This window comes from Oryza glaberrima, chromosome 4 (assembly GCF_000147395.1).
Source record: "Oryza glaberrima chromosome 4, OglaRS2, whole genome shotgun sequence".
Lineage (NCBI taxonomy): Eukaryota > Viridiplantae > Streptophyta > Magnoliopsida > Poales > Poaceae > Oryza > Oryza glaberrima.
The window spans coordinates 9209847-9234334 of record NC_068329.1 but is presented as its reverse complement, the minus strand read 5'-3'; the positions used below and the strand labels follow the sequence as shown (position 1 = coordinate 9234334).

Below are 24488 nucleotides of genomic sequence, written 5' to 3'. Positions count from 1 at the left end.
GGGCAATCGCTACCAATGTTAATACAACCCAACAACATTAAACATGGAAATTGATGTCAATAACTGGATCTTAGGTTCGATTGAATCGGAGTGAACATTTTGAGGCTTTCCGATCAACTGATCATTTCCTTCGAAAAGATGTGTCCGACATCATGCCACTATCAACCACACTTCCGCATAATCGACGAAGTCTTACGGCCTCATCATTTGGCTTTTTCCCTAATAAGTCAAAACAACTTATTAGGGAATAAAAATTAATAGTAAAACTTTTATATATATGTTCTTGATAACTTAAAAGCCAATGCTGAAAAAGGAACTACGTTAAAAATATCTCAAAATTAAGTTTGAAAATTTAAAATTTGGCTTTTTCTTTGGCTGATTAGGCCATCCGATGGGAGCCTTATTGTTATTGCAAAGCAATTAAATACACAATCTTGATTTCACAAACCAATCTAGAGGCAAAACTACAAAGTAGCAAGCTAATAAAAAAACCTAAACACTAAACGCAACAACGGTTGTCTATTTATTAGCTACAATGCGTGAGAGACATGGATCAGCCGAATATGACTCAATTGCAAGACCTACGGCTTAAAGTTGACTTGACTGAAAAATGTACTTATTTTGCATAGTCGAATGCAAGGGAAAGATCATTTCTACTAATAGTCACAAGATCCTTTTTATCAAGTAGTGGGAAGACTATAAGTATATTCCTTTAGTTACCTAGCGGCGCTCTAACAAAAATATCAGTATGCACCAAAAACCTTAGGTTACACGGGGTAAATCCATTAAAAAGGAGAAATTTTAGCGAAGGGGTCTTGCTTTAGGAAAAAAAACGTATTAGCAACTTATATGCCATGGGAAGATTACAATTTTGAAGACGCAATATTAATTAGCGAATGTTTGGTATATGAGGATATTTATACTTCTTTTCACATCCGAAAATATAAAATTCAGACAGATACGACAAGCCAAGGCTCTGCCGAAAAAATCAGCAAAGAAATACCACATTTAAAAGAACATAAGTAGCTCATATACTACCTCCAACCCTACCCTACCTCCAACCCTACCCATATTATAGCTGCCTCTGTTAGTTCTGCCATTAAAATTTGAATAGCAGATACAACTAAAATTTGGAATGGAGTTGTTAGAAGTCTCAAGTGAAACCAAAACCATCTATAAGGAGTCAACTGAGCATCTTAGCGGTGGGATTGAATACAGGGATCATTCGGTTAATCTCCATGAAAAATGGTTCGGGGGTGATTTACTTCTACACCTCAATAATTACAGAATAAATTTCTTCTAAATCTCCTCAATTCCCAAATTTCTTCTAAATCTCCTCAATTCCCTTAATTTCTTCTAAATCTCCTCAATTCCCTTGAAGGAGGGATTAACCAAACAGATCATTGGTTCATCTTGTCAAACTTGTTATGAAACCAAGTTGCATGGGCGTAGCAGAGGAAGAGATGTCCTCATCAGATTTGCATCTTCAAAGGTAAGCATCAACGAAAATCATCTTCAAAGGTAAGCATCAACGAAAATGATACTACCTCCGTCCTAAAATATAAAAAAAATTCTTGGCCTAAGCACATGTATTAAGAGCAGGTACAATAGTAGACTATAAATAATCTATAAACATATTTCGAGAAGATAAAAAAGGAGAGGGAAGAGCAGCGAGCTACAATGCATGTATGACTGATGGAACCAGATATTAGTAGCATAGTATATGTTTATAGATAACTATTATATGAGAAAGGAATGTAGGTGGATAATTTATTATATTTTAGGATAAATGTTATTGTTTGGCAAGCTACTAGCGCCAAGCTCGGTGTAATTAAAAAAAAAGAAAGGTAAAATATATTAGATCGGCTCCAAGGACTAATGTCAAAACCTATACCGTTTCGAGAAAAGATTTGACAGTCACCAGTCACTACCTATGTGCTTCCAGTTGAGAACCATGTTCATACAAATTAGTGATAAACAGTGCTGCGTATAATAAAATACCACCAGATGGCACCTCGAAAACATACAAGAACCAAAATGGTTCAGGTGGGCATATCAAAATTTTGTTTGTTCGGATGCCCGGGAGGGGCAAAGGATTGTGCACACGAAAAACCTTTGCAACACTGGTATTCAAATTGGAAGGTTAGGGCAGGGATATACCCATACTGATTTTACAACCTCACAACCATGTAACAAGAGCTATAAATTATGCAACCCATCTTAATAATAACAGCTATGCCTAAATGATTGATGATTTTCAAGCCGGGCCGGAAAAAATGTATGCTCAAGCAATGTCATTGCTTCCAGAAGCTCTCAAGAGACATCCTGTCATGAAAGACAGTTAAAAAGTATGTACTTTCCATTTTGCAAACAACTCAGGATTAGAAAACTACTCACCATCCTGTTCAAAATTGACTTAAGCTGAAAATGTTGGGCTGCCAGCTGGTGGAATAGCAACAACCTTCCCTACAGCCACCGTCTTACCTGCAATGATCAGTAATCAATGGTCAGCATATGATTTGATAAGTCTAATTACTAGAAATAGAAAACAAATTACTTCCTCCATTTCATATTATAAGACTTTCTAGCATTGCCCACATTCATATAGATATTAATAAATCTAGACATATACATATGTATAGATTCATTAATATATATATGAATAAGACTTTCTAGCATTGTCCACATTCATATATATGTTAATGATTCTATACATATATGAATGTGGACAATGCTAGAAAGTCTTATAATATGAAACGGAGGGAGTACTAAGAAAAATAACAACAGAGCCAGTCAGCGACATTTTGAACATAGTTTCCAAAATGCAACTTTTACCGATAGTTAACATAATACATTATGATGAAAGCACTTTTTTCAAGTCAAGTTAACAACATTTTCAAAAATCTAATGTAAATACTTCCAAAATCCAAAGTGGTTCAGGTTCAGAGTGCTCCGATATTTTGCTGACTGGACTGCTGTCAACAAGTTTTGTTGAGCTAAAAGCCACACACAACATTGAAACATGTCTAATTGCATTCCACATCAGTGGAAAGAACCATGGGAACAAAAACAGACCATTGAAATGGGTAGGGGGTGCTTTTCCAGATTAGGAAGTTGTGGGTGAAAATTAATTGGTTTTCATTTCCAGGAAACATGGACTTCGAGCAGAGTTAGCAGAGACAAAAAGGGACTTCACCAAAACATTTATAGGGATATTTGCAGTCAAAACATAAGTCTGACTACACGCAAACCTAAACCTCTTTTTTTTTTTTACTGGAGGGAGTACATGGTAGTGGACACATTCCTTAAGAAATGGAAGCAAATGGAATATATGCAACAATAAACAAAAGGACAGCAGTAGCTGGCTTGGTTCATTTTGATGCATAGCACACTATTCTTTATTCATAAAAAAATTGGAAACCTAATGTATTTCAATGCATGTATACTTGCCTTCTGTTCGAAGTGTAAACCTTCCAAGCTGAGGAAAATCAGAGAAGTTCTCTATACAAATCAAATTATTCACCTAATTGCAGAACACATTAGAATTAGTTGAATCCTCAATAACTAGTTACAAACGTGTATTAGTGCTTTTGCAAAAAAAATAACTTGTACCAGTGAAATTTATGAGAATACCTGAATGCGGCAAACTACAACCGCACCATTCTTCACAAAAAGAGGCTTCCTCTTTGGTTTTTTCTTCTTTGGATCAGCTTCTTTCTTTTTCTTCATATCAATTTCCTCTATAAGATCAACAATCTCACACTCTTCAACAACAGAGTGGATATGCAACACTGCCTTGTAGCCAGCTGTGAAAATAGCCTAGCACCAGCAAAATAAGTAAATTATTATGAACATAGAGAGAAATAATGATGCTAATTAAATGCAATCAACAGTGGGAGAAAAAAGAGCTGCCATGAATCTACAAAGTTGTAGTACTCCATCCCAAAATATATCTACTTCCAGCATTCAAAATTTGTACCAAAATATATCTTCTCAATCTACACTCTTTTCAACCAATCACAACCTTCCCCCATTTAATTACACATTTCTTAATACCCGTGTCCAACCCCAAATGTTCTTATATTTTCTGATAGAGGTAGTAGAGCTCAAATATTGGTGAAAAGCTAAAATATGACATGAATATCATAAAGGCGGGCAGAAGATTGATGTGTTTTGGAAGGAGATATCACACGTATAATAAAATACGTTCCGAGTATTAGTACTTGAAACAAGCAAGATTCAAATTGAACAGAGATTGCCAGGTTAAATTTTACTTTAAAAGATCTGTTTTAAGATCAAATAAAGAGCATATGATTTGCGATACATTAAATTCCAACAGAAGTACCAGTCAGGTACATTAAATTTGTATGCATATTCCAGTTTACAGTGCAAACCAGAAACCGCGTACTGTTCTAGCAACCACGATAAGCATTAAGTAGTTTACTATATGCATGTAACAGAACAATCAAAAGACACTTACATTGTCAAGCAACTCTAGAATCTGCAACTGAGCATTAAATTCAGTGACAGCACCAACAGGATTACCTGAATGGATATACATTATTAGAATCAGAACAAAATGCAAATTAGGAAAGTATCCACAACTAAACATCTTCCACAAATGTATGCAAAAGCAAATTATAACAGCGTAACAGATGTATTGAGATGGACAGCATACAATAGATTATAACAAATATCCACACTTCAAAATATTGTGCCGGTAGTTAATCATATTATTATCCCCTTAATAATGTTAATTATCAATCACAAAGCTCATCATCTCAATTACTCCTAGCCTTTGGTTGATTGATCTGGCAAATTGTCTGTCCTCTACAATGAAACAACAATCATCTCAATCGTTTCTAGCCATTGGATGATTGATCAAAGGTACAAATTGTCTATATCCTCTCATTAAGCCATACTCAATTTAATTAGTTCTAGCCAGTCTAGCTACGGCAAATCCACCTTTCTGCTCATGTGCGCCATTTTCTCATGCAACTGTCACATAGCACCATGGGGTTTCTATATAATTGTAATATAAATCTGACCAGATACACTACCCTTTCAATTCCATTATTGCGCAACATAAAAACAGTCAAAATCAATTTTAGGTTTGAACCTATCCAAACCTGGCTTAAATTACTATATTGTTTAATATAAGAACTAAGCAAACATTAAAACGAAAACAGAATGTCATATTTAAATGTTCTAGAGGATACCTAGTAGAAAAACCTGATAGGAAAATACTCTACATTACTTCTCTAGAAGAAAATACTTACCAATGCTTGAGAGCACAAAACCAGCCATAATATCCTCGTCTTCAATCCCAGACAATTTGACACGGACATTCTCAGCGGGTCCAGCACGGCGTACCTTGTGCTCATCCAAACTTATGCCAATGACTTTCACGTTAGTCTGTTAAAACAAGACATTGCACCAGAAGTGAATTTAGACTCTAAAGGGCACCCAAGTACACCATGAGTGTTACATTAGAGAAAAAAAAACAAAAAACGAAATACCTTGTTTGGCATGACCAACAAACTGTCACCCTCTCTGATGGTCCCAGATTCTATTTTTCCCATCACTACAGTGCCCATATCTTTATACTTATCAATTATTGGCATCCTGCATTATTAATGCATATACTGTAAAGGTTCCATCTAGCATCTGAGTTAGTGCACAGAAATACGAACAGAAAATAATAGGAAAATATAGTGTGTGAAATAGTTCATTCAAGCAATGTGAAAAACAAAATCTATACATTGTCAAGTAATTAATGCTACAATGTGAAAAACAAAATCTATACATATTAGTATGTAAATTTATCATTATGAGTAAATTTCACAAAGCTTCATGTACTTGGACAAAACTATCAGAAAAGACCAGAGTTAAGCTATATATCGCAAACTGCACGTTTAACATTAAATATAATATTGGAGAACTTGTCATATTCAAAATTTTATTGACTGTTGAAAAAAGAGAACATAATGTACAGTTTAAAATGCATAATGTACCTGACTGGACCTTTGGGGTCACGCAAAGGAACTTCAATACGATCCAGGACTTCAAAAAGACATGGACCATCCCACCAACTACAAATGCTTTTATCCATCCTGGTCTTCATATTGCTTCCCAAAAGACCAGATATTGGCAAAAAGTGAACATCTGATAACAAAAAGGGAACAGTAAGAAATACCATACAGGCTCAGTTTTTGCAGTTGCTATGATGCGCTGCATTGTACTTATATTTTAGTTAACGTACATACTAATTATTATATTCCCTCTGTCCCTCCGTTTCAGGTTATAAGACGTTTTGACTTTGGTCAAAGTCAAACTGTTCTAAGTTTGACTAAGTTTATGGACAAATATAGTAATATTTATAATACTAAATTAGTTTTATCAAATCAATAATTGAATATATTTTCATAATAAATTTGCCTTGGGTTGAAAATGTTACTACTTTTTCTCTACAAACTTGGTCAAAGTTAAAGCAGTTTGACTTTGACTAAAGTCAAAACTTCTTATAACCTGAAACGGAGGGAGTACATAGCCAAACCTATGTCCAGATATATAGCCAAAAGTTGCATATATAGCCAAAAGTTGCTATATTTTGGGACGGAGGGAGTAGTTTTTTTCACACATCAAATTAAGGTTAGATAAAATATGTTATGCCACTGGCATATCACCCACAGTTGTTCCATCCTTTATTATTATTGTTTGCAACTTAAATTAGAAGAGAAGTAGTTTGCCAAATGACAAAAACCTCTGTGGCGCCGTTTGATCCTAGGTTTTGGGCATGTCAGGTTCTAGTATTTAGGGTAGTTGGCCAAGTATGGAATTTGGAACACATGATTCTAAGAGGGTGGACTATTAGAGACAGTTCTTCAGGATAAAACAGAAATCAGACAGAATCTCTGGCTCTTCAGGCTGGTCTTGTTTTCCTCACAGCCCCTGTTCTCCTCCCTGATGCTTCCCCCTTGCTCTTGGATCAACACCATTGCCAAGCACCATGCCAGCCTGTGGTCATTGTCAATGCACTACCCTTGTTCTTGGAATCCTGGCAGTCAGGGTGCGGATGGTGGGAGGCTCCTCGCTGAGATCCTCTGCAAGCTCTGCAGGTATTGGAGCTGCTCTCTGAACTGACTCTTCACTTCCAATTTCTTGCTTATGTGATCTCCTTTGATTTGGCTTTGGGTTGTACTCAGCTACTTCTTTGATTCGAATGCTATATATTTTTTATGGTACTTCTCTTCATATTGACTAAAACGATGGCTATATATCTCCACTCAGATCTTATTGTTTGCTATACAACAAGTATTATCAACCTAGAGGGAGTAAAACGATTGCTATATATCTCCACCCAAATTTCAGTTTTCAATTGTCACATCAAAACAATGGCTTCAACTTGAAATGAGTGTTTATAGTAATCAGTTTATGAAGTAACATCTAATAAGAACAATACCTTTTTTGACATTGTACCCTGAAGATCTGAGAAAAGGAACCATCTTTGACTCAATTTCATCATACCTATACCAAATAGTAAATTTGATTATTTTCTTCCAGGATACCCAGTATTTAGTATTAAAATCCTTTGAATTGTTGAATACAATGAAATGAGAATGTCTTATCAAGCATACCTTTCTTTAGACCATTTTACAGTTGGTTCATCCATCTTATTGATGACAACTATCAACTTAGCAACACCTAAAGTTTTTGCAAGCAGTACATGTTCACGAGTCTGTCCTCCTTTTTCGTAACCAGTTTCAAATTCACCTTTTCGGGCAGATATAACCTATAAAAAGAAAAGGAAATGTAATCATTACCAGAGGAATAAAAGGAAAGCAGAAGTTTAGCAGAAAGAACAGAAGCCCCAGGTCATATAGCTACCAGAACACCGATGTCTGCTTGAGATGCACCACTTATCATATTTGGAACATAACTTTTATGACCCTGCAAATTTAAACCACGAAAGTAAACAAACAGCATAAAAGATACAAAAGTACAGTTCATCAAAAAGAAAGAAGCATCATCACAAGAGATGACAAGACAGCAAGACACTTGATCAAAAACAATAATTTCACATTATTGGAATTGATGGAATTTGGATGTGTCATTTGACAACTTCTAAAAGCTTTTTACTGATCTTAGTTAGGAATTTGGATGGTTAGATTTTGGTCTAAACGGGGGCATACTTGGATATTTTGTCTAGAACATGGTATCATCACATGAGTCTATTGCATCAATTAAAGCCCATGAAATGACAAGATATTATGTGGCAAATTACTTATTACTGGTGTGAGACCAAGGGAGGTCCAGTTCATTATGCAGGGGCTGCATCAGAATAGGTAAAGAGACAAGAGACTTCAGTTCTATTTAAGCTAAATCTGTTTATTGTTTATTTCTTAGCTGAGAACCTGAGATTGTCTTTCCAGATTTGGTTTATTTCATTATTTGGCCGGCTATATATGCCTCATGCCCTCATACTTCTTTCTTTAGTGATTAAGCAAAACTAAAGCAGGATATAACCTTCATCTTCACCTGTACGCCAAACAGCAAAGTTACCAACATGGCATCTGGGTATCAGGTACAGGGGACATCTCGTGGTCCACAACTACAATCCCCAGAGTATTGCAAGTTTGAGCACAAGACAATCCTATTTAATAATTATTTTTATCAGGTATAATAGCATCTAGCAAAATTATTCAAGGAGAACCACGAGCACTTAGGAAGTTTCCTTAAGCAATTTAGTCATAACTAGAAAAAATGCCCGTGCGTTGCAACGGGAAAAAAACTAATGTAATGATCATGATTAGAGTTATTTTCTAGTTCCATGGGAGTTATATGAGATAGTTCTTGACATAAACAATGAATTGAATCTATACCTAACCCTAAATTTATTCCCCTTCTCTACCACCATGAGCATTTCCCCACCCGCTCAGTGAAATAATATGATATAGTTAGATTTATTTTTTTATTAAATTAACCATGATTAATAACACTATTTGAAATTTTGTTGGAATTTTCGGAGCTTAATTGCTAATTTTGATAATACAAACATCATTTCAACATTTATTTAAATAAAAATCCCAATTGTTAGAACTTCAATGGTTACTCTCATTGAGAATAGGATGGCACTCAGAGTGGGGCAATTTTCTGGTTTTCTTCATTCACAAACTCAAAAGCCATACCTTCCCGAGGGAGGTTGGATACATATATATAGCCATAGCTGGCTGGATGTCTGCAAGCTAATTGCTGCCCACACTAGTCTAAAAATTTGAACGCAATGCTGTCCTAGAGAGCATCCAAACTGAATAAAGCATAAAGGTGATGGTCCTAGATGCTGTCCTAGAGATGCTAAAAGCAAAACTGAAAGGATGCTGTCCTAAAAGGGAAAAACAACCAGCAAGAGAGGGACCACAAGGACCAAAGACCACAAGGCTTATTCCATCACCAATTTCTCTATGGGCCATTTTCAGTCAATTACTATGTCAGCCCGCAAAATAAGTCTAATTTGCCTCCCCCAACTCATCCTCTTATTGTGTTGTGTTGGACCAGCCGGCCTGCCCTCGGCATTAAGTGTTGGCGGCCCGGCAATGGAGGCGGCCCGACGCGCAGGCGATCTGACCCGTCCGATCTGATGGACGGCTTGGATCGCCTCTGCACCGTTGAAGACGCGGACGGCCGGGGAAGCGCTAACCCTAACCCTCGATTCTCCCGTTCTCTATCCCGATCCTCTCTCCCGGCGACGAGCAGCAGCGGCGGCAGCGGCGGCAGTGCGCGAGCAGAGGCGGCGGCGGCAGCGCGCGAACAGAGGCGGCGGCCTTCCCCCACCGCGAGCGACGGCGTCGGCTCGGACCGGAGGCGGTGGCAGTGGCGGCAGCGGCGGCGCGCGAGTCGAGGCGGCGGCCTTCCCCCGCCGCGAGTGACGGCGTCGACTTCCTCCAGGAGGATCCGATGGCATTGGCGCCCGCAAGCGGCGGCGGCGGCCTCCCCCCTCCGCGACCGACGGCGTGAACAGCTTCCCGCGGGATTAAGATAAGATTTTTGCACTTATTATTATTTTTCCCGTTCCTTTTCTCTTTCTTTGGATTGTCCGATTGGATTTCAATCGGATCTACGGATGAAAATTTTCACGGACGACAAACCCGATTTGGTGCGGACTTGGATGACGTGAGAGCGAAGGACACTTTTTTTTTTTACGACGGACGAAAAATTTTACCGGAATACATAAATAGCTAAGTGTTTGTACAGTCCAAACTAGAGTTCCAGACAAGTACACAACAATTCTCTTATACACTATATCAGGAAAAGCATAACACAATATGAAAAAGAATAAACAACCTAACAACTACAAGGAAACCCATGCCCTTGATGGATATCAAATAAATATAACATAAGTTTTGAATTAAAAAAATGCAAAACATATTATGATCGTATCTAAAACATTGAATAAACAAGTCACATTAGATCAGTAACCTGCATATACACAAGGAGAGGATGCAAATCCAAATCCTTTAAAAATAACCGACGTCTACATAGTACAATCTACATAAGATTTTTGGCGAGTATGAAGGGTAAATAGAACACACAAACTCTTTGTTTTAAGTATTCAAAGACAATCTGAAAGAAAAGTACCACTATAACAGTAATACAGTGAAAGAGAAATACCGGTGCATCCAAAATAGTGAATCTTGTAGTTTCTGTCTCAAAGTGGGCTCTACCAACTTCAACAGTTTTCCCCTAAAAAAACACAGAAACAAGATCAAAGTACAGTAAAAATCAGCATCATCATAAATTCATAATACAAAAGCACCTTCAAAAGATCTGTCACCTAGGAGAATGAAATATTATTTTGTTGACTAGAGTGTACAGATTGAAGTATGCATCAGGTTATTCTAGACTAACAAAGTCATATAAACGAATTATCCCTTGATGAGGTATTTCAAGAGCATGCCACTAATTTTGTACAACTAAACACAATATAGATGAAGCATGCCACCTATATGGAAGCGATACCTTTAGCCGCTCTTCCTCATTTGTGTCCATAATGTAAGCCATGTACCTGCAAGTATTTCAGATCAGGTTATAATGTCAAGCAGTATCGAAAAAAAAAAAACTTTACAAAAAGTACAGGAAAAGACAGTGTTTCAGGTGTCTAAGCTTGTTGATAGTTTTTAGGAGTTCAACTTATAAAACAGGTGCGAATTTAATACTAAACTCTTAACTCGGTAACATCCTTTAGTCACTCAATCATATCATATAGTGTGTCCTAACCAACAAACAAATTAAAGCCCTTGTATTTGAGATATCTTCAACAATAATATAGCAAAAAGAAGATATACTACCTCCATCCCAAAATGTAGCAACCTATGGACATATGGTATGTCCATCCTAGGACACATCCTAGGTTGCTAGATTTTGGGACGGAGGGAGTAGTTCGTAGATATTTCCTCTACCGCCAGTCTGACACTATGAATCTTCTGTACTAGACAGTTATTGCTCAAACACTTGTAAGTTTGTAGCTACTTTCTAATAGCAGTTCCAATGTAAACTTTTTCTTTCCCTTTAATCAGAGCAAGAACAATGACAGAATTAATTGCAACTATAGCAAACGCTAGACTAGTTAATGCAGGGTCAACTCAAACTTTGCTTTATTCATATGGAAAATCAAGCAAAAGAATATAAGCCGTGAGTTCGAAAAAAGGCATCTGGTTTATCCGTCTGGAAGAAGGAAACGATAGAAGTACCCACCAGCTTTCTCGGCTTTTATCTTTTGCTTCTTTTTCATACTTCTGGATGGTCCTGTCATCGACTTGACCACTCAAGAAAAGTATTTGCCCTCCGGCAGTTGATTTTCCAGCATCTGGGAATATGAAACAACAAAAATAAAATAGGAGAAGCAACAGATCTAGAGAATCAACACATTGTTAGCAATAAGCTTCTGTAACTGTACTATATGACTATTCAACAAGCAACAAAAATATGTAAAAAAGAAAAACATGCAACATATTTTGAAGCCACAAGCTAAGTAAGCAAATTTAACAAGCTCAATCAATTGTTTTCTAATAGACAAACAACATATGGCACACGAAAGTTGTCTAAAATGGATGTCCAATAGTAAACTGATTTTAATTAAAATAACAAAGTAGTTTTTAGAAGAAAAAACTACTGCAAACAAAAGAATTCATACACAATGTCATCAAATATCCCACAAAAAAACAAGTAGAACAGTGGCTGGTATAGTTAGTATGAGTATGGTACAACCACAAACACCTTTTTAACTGTAAATCTTTTGAAATTCTTCTCTTCTATAAATTCCATAGTAAAGTCTACTTTATGCACCCCCACCCCACCACCCCCCCCCCCCCCAGTGCGAAAAATTACTATCTAAATACACATATGCCCAACTCAAACTATTGTTCATCATAATCAAAACCTGGTCTCAACTCTGGTCTCAACTCTGCCTTTTGCAAATGTTGGTATCCTAATCATCGTAATCAAAACCCTAGTAGCTGTCAACCGCAATAATCTGGCCAACCAAATTCATCACCTGGCCAAATTACACAGTAAACAGTACCCAGCTAGCCAAACATGTTACGTATGAGTAAAAAAACATATTATCTCAATGCCAAAATCATGAAAAACACATTACCAGGCTGCATTGCTTTTTGGTGGTGGTGATGGGGTGTGTGTGTGTCTGTGCGTGTGTGGTGGTGGTGGTGGTGGTGTTTTTATAGTTGGTTGTAATCATCACCCACACGTATTAATGAAATGTATTAGCCTAATAGGATATAAGCAAAGGCATTTCTTGTGTATTCTCTCCAGAAATACAGTTCAAAAAGCCTTGACATTTACAGAACCATTCCAAAAAGAATTAATTCTAAATTCTTAATGAACTTCAGTACAATACCTTAACCTTTCCTCTTTCTATAGTTCCATTTCAGCAGGGTTCGCCTATTATGTTTTTCACTATGTAGAACAAATTTAGATTTGAATACTACGACATGAGACATCTATTTTGCGCCAACATTTTTTGTTTTATTACTTGAAACTTACTCCCTCCGTTTCACAATGTAAGTCATTCTAGCATTTCCCACATTCATATTGATGTTAATGAATCTAGACATATATATCTATTTAGATTCATTAACATCAATATGAATGTGAGAAATGCTAGAATGACTTACATTGTGAAACAGAGGAAGTATATGGCAATTCACATGTTATGGGAATGGTTGGGGATATGGGCCTTTTAGGCCTATTCGAGGGGTCCCTAGACCCAAGTAATGCGACGGTGCCATTGAGGCAGCCGCGCCACGATGCAAGAGAAAAGAGGAAGACTAAAGACTCTTGTTTATTTCTTGCTTAATGAATACAATACAATCCCAATTCTTGCAGTATAGATGGACTAACTTGACTATTAAGAAACCTATCCCTGACATGAAGGAAAGAGCTAACTAATAAATCTCTCTACTCCAAACATGTTAACAGCAACCATGTGAGTAATGTTCACGCAGTACCACCAGCCAAACAGAGGTTGACTGCTCTTTGGGCCCTAATGGGGTGCACATGACATCACACCATATTTTGAAGACAATACATCAGAGATAAACCTGAAGGTGGAAATTGGCATAGCCAAATAATTTCCTGGGTCTAAGCATAGTAACATTACAATCAATATCATGGATGTTGTATGACCCTGAGATAATAGATCCTCAATGTTATGTCAAAACATGCTCTGATAGACACACTTGACACAGATAAATAAGACAACAATTAATAAATTTTCTATGAACATATCTGTCTAACACTGACAAAGAAAATTGAATACAAGGCACGTAAGTAAATAACCTACCAACATGACCAATGAAAACCACATTCAAATGCCGCTTTGTTTCCTTTTCCTCCTCTACTACCTCTTGAGCATCCTCATGTGCAGCAGCTGGACCAATAGAAAAGTTGTATTTCATGCCAAGAGGAAGAAATAAAAAAAAATCAAACAGGAAACTATCTGGGCCATTAGGGTCCAGAGGAAGTTTTGTTCATTAAACTTAGTACTACCTTTACATGAAGACCATAATCTAGATTAACACAATAGTGAGATGGGGAATTGAATCCTCTAACTACTTACAGGTAGAATGTTTTTATTACATGGAGAAAACAGATAGCCCTTTGCCAATTTGAAACAAACTGAGCAGAAAAAAATTAACCAAAGGATGCAAATTTCTTATTCAAGTGCTAGGTAACAGTAACTACAACAACAGCTTGAACAAGGATATCACACATACCATTCGTCTTCAACTCCAAGGACTGTAGTGATGATTGAATTTCTGTAACATCTGACAGGACAGTTCAAACCACAGGTTAGTCCATAGTGACCAAGAACTTCAATGGGGCAAATAAACAATAGCCTCTTCCAAAATAAAGAGATACTCCCTCCGTCCCAAAATATAGCAACCTTAGTAATAGATTAGAGACCACCTAGTACTACAGATTCCTAGTACTAGGTTACTGTATTTTGGGACAGAGGGAGTAACTATGAAAAGAAAAAGGTAGAAAAATTCCAAAGAAAATAAACTCACATGGACGTCATCCTAACTACTAGTTACAAAACAAATACATAAATATGAACATTCTAGATTTTCTCAGCTCATGCCATAATTCAGAGAGAGAAACAAAATATGGTCAGTTGGATATATTGTTGGGTTCATTGAAATGGGCATAGCAGTTTAACCAAGCCAGACATTGGGCTGGCACAGGAAGAAAAATTTGAGAAAGGTCAGTTGGATATATTGTTGGGTTCCTTGAAATGAGCATAATAGAAGTTCTTATACATTTTCTGTTATTTTTTATAAATGTTTTTCTACAAGAAACTATATAACAAAGGCCGACATACGCTTGGATTCCAATACCATAAAACTCCATTCTATGGAAAGCTAGAAGGCCATGAAAGGTACCAAACTCATCATATGTGCAGATATGCCCCTATTTGCCATCCAGGTAATCTAATTAACAAGGGATTACCCATTTAATAATGTCATGAAACATCAAAGCCATACGTGTAGACTAACCAAGCACATGGTAAAGTAATTTATGTGTTTCAGGTGCAGGACATGGAATCTGGACAATGACAAAACCCACAAAAGTACAATCAGCTCCATAACACTTCTCTTAGGCCTCAGATAATCATCTAACTGGCAGAGGACCAAAACATTGCATATTCTAGTTATGCACGTAACTGTCAGCCGGAGTGGCTAGCACGAAGCACGATAGATCTAGTGACTCAATTTCTTGTTGCTCTTCTTCTAAACCCCAGCTGAATCTGCAGAAACCGCCACTATATCGTCCTAAACGCCCTTATCCGCCACATAAACGTTGCTGACCCTCCTAAACCTACACGAGGACGCAATCAAAGGCGTCCATGCCACAGATCGGCGAGGAACGAGCTCAGATCTAAGTGCAGAAGCCACATAACAGCCAGCACAGCGGGACACGCACAAAGTGGGGAAAGGTGGGGGGAGAGAGAAGAGGAGGAAGGATGAGGAGGAACCTTCAGCCGGGGCCGCGGGAGGAGCGGCATCCGCCACGCCCTCGCCGTCCTCAGTGGCGGTGGCGGCGGCGGCGGCGGCGGCGTGGTGGGGATCCACGGCCATCGGCTCGGTGTCCTCGTCGCGCGCCCAGTCGTCGACGACGGAGGCGGAGGCGGAGGCGTCGCCGAGCTCCTGCGCGGCAGTCGGCGGGGCGTGCGCGTCGTGCTCCATCCCCGGCGTCTCGCGAGCTGGAGCGAAGGCAAAGGCAAGCGCGTGGCGTGGAGGCGCTGGTGGTGCTTGGGGACAGCGTGCGTGCTGTTCCTAGGGTTTTCGCGGAGCGTCCAGGATTTGGAGTTCTCTCGGTGGAGAGTGGGCGACGATGCTGTGGCTGGATGGCTGGGATGATGGGGGAGGAGAGAGAAGGCGGCGGCTGCTTTAAGCTGCACGGACTCCTTGCTTTCGGCTCCAGTAGTCCAGTGCCTCAGTTCCGCCTGGGCCCGTGGTATCGTCACTGGGCCATTTCAGCCCATGAAGCTCACTACTCCATTCTCAACGGTACATTTATTTCGACACATCCTTCTTTCTATCAAGTCAGTCAATTTTTCAGCTGTAAGAAGTTTCTTCAGATTCGTGCTATGCTTTTTTTATACTCGGTGAAAACACATTTTCATGGCTCCTTGTGTACAAAGTACTATATACTATTCCTGTGTTAAAATATAGAGCATTCATCTTATTAAAGAAATACTCTTCTAATTTTTAATAGATGACGCCGTTAATCTTTAATATCACGTTTGACCATTTGTTTTATTCAAAAATTTATACAAATAATATTTTTATCGTGATGTTTTAGAATTAACGAAACTTTAAGAGTGACTTATAATAAGATGAATGATTAAATGTTATTCTAAAAGTCAGTGGTGGCATCTATTTAAAAAGTAGAGGTAGCATGTAAATATCATTACTTTTTGTTGTTGTGACATTTTTATCAACAGCGTTTTAATTACTTGTACTTTTTTCATATTTGCACTATTCTTAATAAATCAAATAGTCAAATGTTATGTCTAAACATTAATATTTAAAAATAGAGAGTGGCATATAGGTTTACTTAAAAGCCATGGGATTGCTGGAAGATTAGGAGCGCCACGTTAGCAATTTTTGCAAAAAAAAAAAAAAAAAAACCTGCGCTTTCGGTTAATTATGTGCCGGTCCCCGCTGTTGTCCACCATCCGATCTCACCGTAGGGTCGATCTGGGTGTCGACGTGTCCCGAGTGGCGGCCCTTCCGCACCCGTGGAATCGTCGGATCGGGAACGGACGGCTTAGATTTCATCAGCCCACACCCAACCCTAGCCGGTTCGCCCCTTTAGGCGCCTCTCGCGTGCGTCGTCCCGTCCCCTCTACACCGCCGCCGCCTCGCTCTCCTGCTCCCCATACCGTTGCCGTCTCGCTATCCTCTCCAGCGGATCCAGCTACCCAGAGGAGAGGGACGCAAGCCGCTGCCACGACACTTCTCCCCCTTCATCTCCATGCCACCACCACCTCCCTCTTCCTCGCCCTCCACTCCTCTTGGTGAGGTGTCAGATCTTGTTCGAGGGTCGTTGGAATCGATGGTATCGGTCTCCCCAACGGTGGATCCGGTCACCCGGAGCGACGGACGCAAGCGGTTGCCACCGCCCTCTTCTCCTCTCCCGCTCTGCCCTCTTCCTCTTGCCCTCTGCACCTCTAAGTGCCAGGACTAGCTCAAGGGCTGCCGGCGTTGGGAGTGTAGGGTGGGCAAGGCTGAGAAAAAGAAGGATGGATAGCGGTGGTTGCTGGCTTCATGGATGTGCCCGGTTGGTTCCAATCTCCTCTTCCCCCCTAGGTTTCTTCGGTAAGTTCTCTCACCTTCCTCCCCTTTGCATTTTCATCTTTCTTCCATTGGTTGGTTTCCTTTCTTTATTTGTTACCAGTGCTGTCGCCTATCTCTTGCTTCTTCCTAGAGTTCAATCGATCTGGTGTGGTGGTTGCTCTATTGTATATTTGTATTGTCTAACTCAACAGATTTGGAGGGCCTCTTTTGAGCTCAAAATAATGTTCATGCGGTCTAATCAATTTGTCAAGGGGTATATATGTTTACTCTAGAAGATCATGAGAGGTTGCAAAGACCGGACAAGATTATCAAGCCGACGATGGGGTATGCCATCTGCAATGCTATGGATAATTTCTCCGTGCTCTTATCTTGAGAAGATCCTCTCATCCTGTGTGGGACAAGAACAACATGTTCTTCAAATTTATGAACATGGCATTTTTCAGGGTATGCATAACATGGACATCACAACTAAATTATTTTTCCCTATTTCTTTCAAACAGTATTCACGGATTGATGGTTAGTTTAAACAGGTGCATCATTCTTTGCTTTTCCTAGTGTTGTAATCAGGCAAATAAGGAAGAAGAGTTAGTTTTCCTAATTTTCTTTTGGTTATGTCTGCATAGACAAGTTCAGATCGCATAATACACATAATGGAGCTATGTTTCAGGTCAGAACTTCCAATCTACATCCTTTATTGTTATGTTCAGCCTCAAATTTGCATGATGTTCAAATGTGCTTAGAAATCAAGAACCATAAATAGAATACATTATTAAGCTAGAAACAAATTACAGCCTTGCAGAGTTATAGACTTAAAGTAGTTGACCATGTCTCAAGACCCAACACTTTTATCTTAGAAATGTTAATTCAAAGCTTTTTCAATGATACTATTTTCCATATATCAATTACTCCAACTCATCTGCTACTAGCTACTGTATATGCATAGTGAACAGTTAGTATTGCTTAAATAATGTCTGGGACTACCACGTGTACGCCACGTAGACCAAAACCACCGCGGATTGGGTCGAGAGGGGTAATTCGTCCGGTATTCATAGTTGGGGGTGAAAAATGTCGGTTTTGTGGTTCGGGGGTAATTCGGACGACCGCGATAATTCGAAGGTGTAATTCGTACTTTTTTTCTTTCTTAAAACAAAGGGGAAAAAAATGAATATGCACCAGCGGGGTATTGAACCTAAGACGTTAAGCGTTCCCTCCTAAAATGCTCACCATGACCTCACCTAACCATCCGAACATATGCTACTTAATGATCATGGTTTGCAAAACTACATTATTATTATTATCGTTGTTATCTAGTGACAACAAAAACCGTATTTTTAGCACTATCGTTGAACCATCAGCCCACTGGGCTCAACCTGCAAGTCCCAAAGCCGTCGATAATTTTGGACTGAACGAATAGGCCTTGTGCTTAGTGTGAACAGTTCCCATTGAATTAAAAATTAAAAATGGAATAAGTTCACTGGCCGTCCCTCAACTTTACATCTAGTCTATATGACATCCCTAATCCATAATATCAAGAAATCTTTACCCCTAAACTATGCAAAACCGTATAATTTGGGTTCTATAGCGCTGAATCTCTGGTTACGCTGATGTAACATCCTAGTCAGAAAAAAATAGAAAAATTATGGGACCCACATATAAGTGAGTAGGAAAAAAATTATGGTGTCCGCATATCTTCTTTCTTCTCTTTTCTTTTTTCTCTTCTCTTCTCTTCTTTAGCGAGCGCGGCAATTGGCAGCAAAAGGGGTAGACGCCGGGTGGGGTGGCGGGCGAAGCAGGCAGGCGATATAAGCTATAGCACTTAGCGACGACGGTGTGGCATTGGCGTTTCTCCGATAAGATGAGCTTCGACGGCTCAACAGAGCCGAGGTCCTGTGCAATGATGATGGGGGCGGCGACGAGCCCGTTCGTGTTGTGGAGGCAATGTATGTCATGCTATATGGCAACGAGGACGGAGCAGCGATGACTTTCAGCAAGCTAATTCCTGCAACAATAGCATGGTGGGTTGGTGGCGATGGACCCATTCACGTTGCGGGCGCGTAGGTTGTCCAGACGACATGCGAACTGTGCTGGGTGATAACAAAGATGAATATGCAGAAATGATTGGTTAAGATTGTTAATTATGAAATGTGGAACTTCGAATAAATCTAAAATTATTTTAGTTTTGTATTACTTAAAAATAAATTTTACTACTGCATTTATAAAATTGTAAAACTAGTTTTAAGGCAAATTTTGCTACAAGACACTGTGACTTCGCGGTTTTAGCTATAGAACACCGCACGGAGTGACTTTTGGGGAAAAATACTCTCAAAAGTTGGATATTTGCTGGTGGACACCGCACCCATTAAAATAATAATTTCTGTATGAGGAGGAGAGAGAAATCACGTAAAATGTCAAAAGAGCCCTTAGGCCCACATGTCAGCTCGGCTATTCCCCTCTCTCCAGCCACAGGAACGGGTGGCGGCGGGACGACCCCGTCGCGCTACACCGGTCCAACGAGTTCGTCGTCGTTGTCATGTCGAAGAGATCGGCGAGCAGCGGCACAAGCCACCGTGGCATGCGAACGCGTCGGCGCCGACGCCGCAGCCGAGGAGCCTCAAGTTGGCCTCGACGTCGTCGCTTGTAATCACCGGCGCCTCGGAAAGCGCGCACGGCGCCTGGGTCTGGCCACCGGAATGGTCTATGGCCGTCGCCATGATCGGGACAGAGCTGCCTGCAGACGACGACGAGCAGGTCGCCACGGCGAGAGCCGCGGCGGCGTCGTGCGCGGACATGGCGCCGCCGCCGCCGGACCCGGCCGAGGCGATGGTGGAGGCGGTGGACTGGAGGAGGCACTGTAGGTACTGCATCTTGGCGCCCTGGATGGCAATGTCGGCGCCACCACCACCGGCGCCCTGCATGATCTGCGCCGCCGCCGCCGCATGCCGTCCCGGCGAGGTGGTCCCGGAGGGTGGCGAGCGCGATGAGCTGCGGCAGCACGGCGAAGAAGTTGGTGCGTGGCCGGTGCGTCATGGGGTCGAATCCCATCTGTATGAGACGCTTCTTGAGGTGCGTGTTCTCATTGTCCGTCCTTTCCGAAAGGTGCGTCGCGATCGCCGCCGCTGTTCCCTGGTGCTGCTGCCTAGCAGAGCTGACATGTGGGCCCAAGGGCACTTTTGACATTTCACACGATTTCTCTCTCCTCCTCACCCGTAAATTATTATTTTAATGGGTGCGGTGTCCACCAGCAAATATCCAACTTTTGAGAGTGTCTTTCCCCAAAAGTCACTTCGCGTGGTATCTTATAGCTAAAACCGCAAAGTCACGAGGTCCTATAGTAAAATTTGCCTAGTTTTAACTGTTTCTCACAAAAATAAAATAATTCCAACAAAAATAAAATGTGTAGAACCAGACAAATCGACATTAAATAACTGTCCCTCAATTCTTCCCCTCTTGTTTTTTAATCTCACAATTTTTCTCAATAATCTTTCGCTAGAGAAAATCAAGCTTAAATATAGTTGATCTAAATTTAACATTTCGTTTTTCTCCAAAAATTATTTTGCTCTCCCTCCATTATTTCCCTCCTTTTTTTCACTCTTAGCAATTCTTTTCACGTCTTTTGTGATCGCGCCATTTATTCCCTCCATTTTACCCCCTCTAAGAAAACAAACGATAGCTAACCGCCCATGAAAATCTCTCCCCTCTCTCTCATGAGCAAATAAATCCTGGATTTCCTCTTTTCCCATTATCATCTCTTCCTCTCTCTCCTGCCATTCTGCACTTCTTCTCCTCCCCTCAGCCGGCGTCAATCTGGAGGTTCTAGGCACTCTGCTGATTTGCTGGCCAACTGCACCGAGCAGGCGAGCTCGATCCCCACGGCTGCTGAGGCCCATGCGGTGAAGCCCCATGCCAGTGGCCGTGTGCTGCACTGCTGGTGAGGTTTTGCCTCCGCGGCGCCGGCCGTCTACTCCGTGCCGCGCAGCCCGTGCCCTGAGGCCTTGCTGCCATGCCCCTGCATCTCCATCTCCCTTCCTAGTTCCTGCATATTTTACTGCCTCGCAGAGTTGTCAAATCGCACTCAAGCCTTATTCCCCTTCAGCATTAAAATATATTACGGATTTGATATATTCAGTATTCAGGTTCTGGAAGAGATGCACCCTTACTTGCTGGACCCTGGTCTACAAACGATTAGGCTTGAACAGCACAGTAAGCAATCCAATACGTAATCTTGTTTTATTCCTCTCTCCTAGATGTTGCAATCTAGCCTTAAGCACTTTTGCTTTAAATCGTTCACTGTCCATCTATGTTTGTTTATCTCCGTTGCAGCCAATTAAATAATGTTCTTTCCATCAATTACTTATTCAAATTGTTGGTCTATTAAAATGGACAAAGGAATTAGTGATTGGCAAATAAATCCAAATTGAACTCAATAAATTTATTGTTAAGTTTTTAATGTTTTCACACCTCTATTTGAAAATTATTCACTAGCTAACAGAAGAATTTAGTAAGCTCCGTAGTGGTACTTTTAGGATAGCATCACAGCAGTAGAGTAAAATGCCTAAAATTGTAGTCAATTCTGAAATTATTCTTCTGTAGGATCACTCTGTTGTTCCTCTTTCCAGATCCAACTATACAGAAGAAGGTAAGTATTCACTTTACTCTTTGGTAGTCAAAGCCAACGTCAAGCATCAAAGTTATTTGATACCAATGTTTGAAAATAGCTTTCTGAACATATAGAATTAGCAATGTTTTGTTTTTTATTAGCAAAATGACACTAACAAATAGTTACCAAAAGAACCCACCTAATAAGTACATTAGCTGTAGAATTCTCTGTTTGGTCTATCTGTTTCTATTTCATAGTTAAATTGCAGAATCAGGATCCAAAAACTATGTTTGCATAGAAACGGGCAGTGCAGCGCAATGGACTTTATCACTGACAAAGTGACAATTTGATGGAGGTAAAACATGTTAAAGTTCTTACTGTGATGTTCTTTTCGATTCTTAAATTACTTGAATGCTGATCGATATGTATTTATGCACTAGATTGGAAATAGAATATTCTTAAAAAGCTGGAAAACCTTAAACACAAATGTGGCTCTTCCTACAGTTGTAAGCTGTGATCCAACTTGCAAAGTTGGATGTTTTGAGCTAGGAAGTGAATTCTTGATGGTCCATGTGGATGTTCCATAGGTGAGATCTAAAGAATTGATTAGGCCATACAAAAACTACAAAATCGTTGGTTATGTCATAGGACTTGAATTGCGTGGCCTTCAATTATGGTAAGCTGTTATTTCTTTAGTTCTTACTTTAGAGATGTGATCTTTTTTTTCCTCCTGACGGTGCATCAGTGGTTCTGTTTTTTTTTTCTTTTATAGTTTGATAGATAAGTGGGGTAAGATGATGACTTCAAGGTAGAGAATGGTGGCAACTGTAGATGTTGTATGTATATAGTTTAGATCCTATTTTCTTTGCGTATGATGTTCTGAACAACGTTTTTAGTACATGAATTATGAGGATGATTATCTATGTAATAAAAAAATTCTTTGTACAATTGGTTATTATGATTGATTGGTCTTTTCTAATTTGTGCATGCTTTGATTTTGTGGGTCCCTAACAAAACATAATATTGGGCAAAAGCCAGCTGGAGCATGTCAAGACCATCCCGGCCCTCGGCTGCCTTCATCTCAGACTGACTGGTATGTTCATTTCTTGTTTTCGCTGTTTGTGGGTTGATTTCCATTGAGAAAAATGATAACTTAGTATGATTTCCCTTCATCTGGACATGCTTGGAGATTTGCTTCACTATGTTCTTCATGCCATGCCTGTAAAGCAGAGGATCTAAATAAATGATGATTGATCTGTGTGGTTGTTGATGCCTTGATCCTAGCTACTGCTTCTTTTATTAGTTGTACCCAAATGACCTATGCTTTCAGGTCAGTATATATCTGCAGTCAAATGGAATATATGACTAGCGCATAACTCTTGTTTTGTTGATTCACAAGAAGAGCTCATGTAACTTGTTCTGTTGTTGCTTTACTAATCTGTTTGTACCAATTATTCCATATCAGCATTTGCTGAACTTTGCTTATTTATATCCTTGTGTAGAAAGCACGAATTGTTTCCATAAGTGAAAGGAAAGAATTTGATCTAGACACAAGCTCTTGTTGCTGAATGACAAATTGGGACCTACTGACAATCCTTTTGTCAAGTACTTATGTTACTCATGTATCTGGACATGGTTGGTTCTTCAGTTTCTGGAAACTTGATCCTCACCTTTCCACCTCTAGCCCTTTCTTTCTACCTCCATCATTTTCATTTGTTAGATCAACTGGATTAAGGTAGACAGTTGAAATAGTGAAGCAGTGGTGGTTCATGAAAACTGAAAAGTTGTGGGTGATGGAGGAAGCACAGCATGCCACACAGGGATCTCTATCTCTCTCTAGAGTTTAATTGATTCATCTTTATTCTAGACTTCAATTTTCTTAAAGATTAAAGAGTGGTGCTACCATTTATCTATAAACTAGGTGTTTTCTGATTTTGTTTATTTTTGAGTGGAATATATTGATCGGTCTGCGGTCCTTTAGGTACATATATAAATGTAGGCTTTCTGAAGATATACTTGACTTTCTGCAGTAGTGCTTATGTCAGTTTTCATAATGATTTGAGCCATTATCGAATTTGATCTTTTGATAATTTGGTTGGTTCAGCGCTAGCACCAATTGCTGCTGAAGGGTGATGCTGATTTAAGAGGCAAGGCAAAAATATCAGTCATTTGCATCATACTGAAGCTTTCCGTCAAATATAGGAAGCTTTAAACCTTGAAAAACTTAAATCACATGCTTATATTCAATGCAATTTAGATTGGTCAAAACCAAATAAATTTACTAAAATTTCCCCTGCTTTTGTTGAGAAGGTACCTTGATTCATGTGACGCTACTGACAAGCTTCAATTAGCTACTGGTGAACTCAAGATCACAAGCTACAATGTGGTCTCAAGATGTGGTCGATAGGAGAAAATTCAAACCCAATCCATCTGATTCTTGTTTTGTATAATTCAACTCAGTATCCCAGATGATATGTTAGATTGACAATGGATAGGCATTTTGTAAGATTATA

The 24488-nt window shown here is 39.6% G+C and overlaps 1 protein-coding gene, 1 long non-coding RNA gene and 1 pseudogene across 3 annotated transcripts; 1 reads left to right on the top strand and 2 right to left on the bottom strand.

Moving 5' to 3' along the window:
- Positions 1–1007: 1007 nt before the first annotated feature.
- Positions 1008–15947, bottom strand: LOC127770195 (uncharacterized). Of its 2 annotated transcripts, none has more exons than XM_052295860.1 (17): positions 15551–15947; positions 14289–14339; positions 13856–13942; positions 11752–11863; positions 11017–11062; positions 10669–10740; positions 7888–7950; positions 7638–7792; positions 7463–7527; positions 6015–6165; positions 5520–5625; positions 5280–5415; positions 4481–4545; positions 3634–3819; positions 3451–3523; positions 2398–2484; positions 1008–1554 (listed from the first exon to the last, which is right to left on the bottom strand). In XM_052295860.1, exons 1-16 carry the CDS (start codon positions 15759–15761, stop codon positions 2417–2419), a joined length of 1647 nt encoding a protein of 548 aa, XP_052151820.1. In that variant the 5' UTR covers positions 15762–15947; the 3' UTR covers positions 1008–1554; positions 2398–2416. The 2 variants fall into 2 exon arrangements, with proteins under 2 accessions (XP_052151820.1, XP_052151819.1); XM_052295859.1 differs by lacking the exon at positions 1008–1554 and adding an exon at positions 1972–2325.
- Positions 15948–19820: 3873 nt separating this feature from the next.
- LOC127770742 (uncharacterized) lies at positions 19821–21006 on the bottom strand (annotated as a pseudogene).
- A 65-nt stretch (positions 21007–21071) lies between these two features.
- LOC127769951 (uncharacterized) lies at positions 21072–24488 on the top strand. Its single transcript, XR_008016864.1, has 3 exons — positions 21072–21306; positions 21512–21578; positions 21969–24488. It is a non-coding gene; the product is annotated as an uncharacterized LOC127769951 (long non-coding RNA).

Coding starts and splice junctions, on each gene's coding strand:
- LOC127770195 (XM_052295860.1), bottom strand. CDS start 15,761: ATGGAGCACGACGCGCACGCCCCGCCGACTGCCGCGCAGGAGCTCGGC. Junction 5,626..6,014: donor GACCCCAAAGGTCCAGTCAG/GTACATTATGCA, acceptor TTAATAATGCAG/GATGCCAATAATTGATAAGT. Junction 5,416..5,519: donor TGTTGGTCATGCCAAACAAG/GTATTTCGTTTT, acceptor TTGTTTTAACAG/ACTAACGTGAAAGTCATTGG.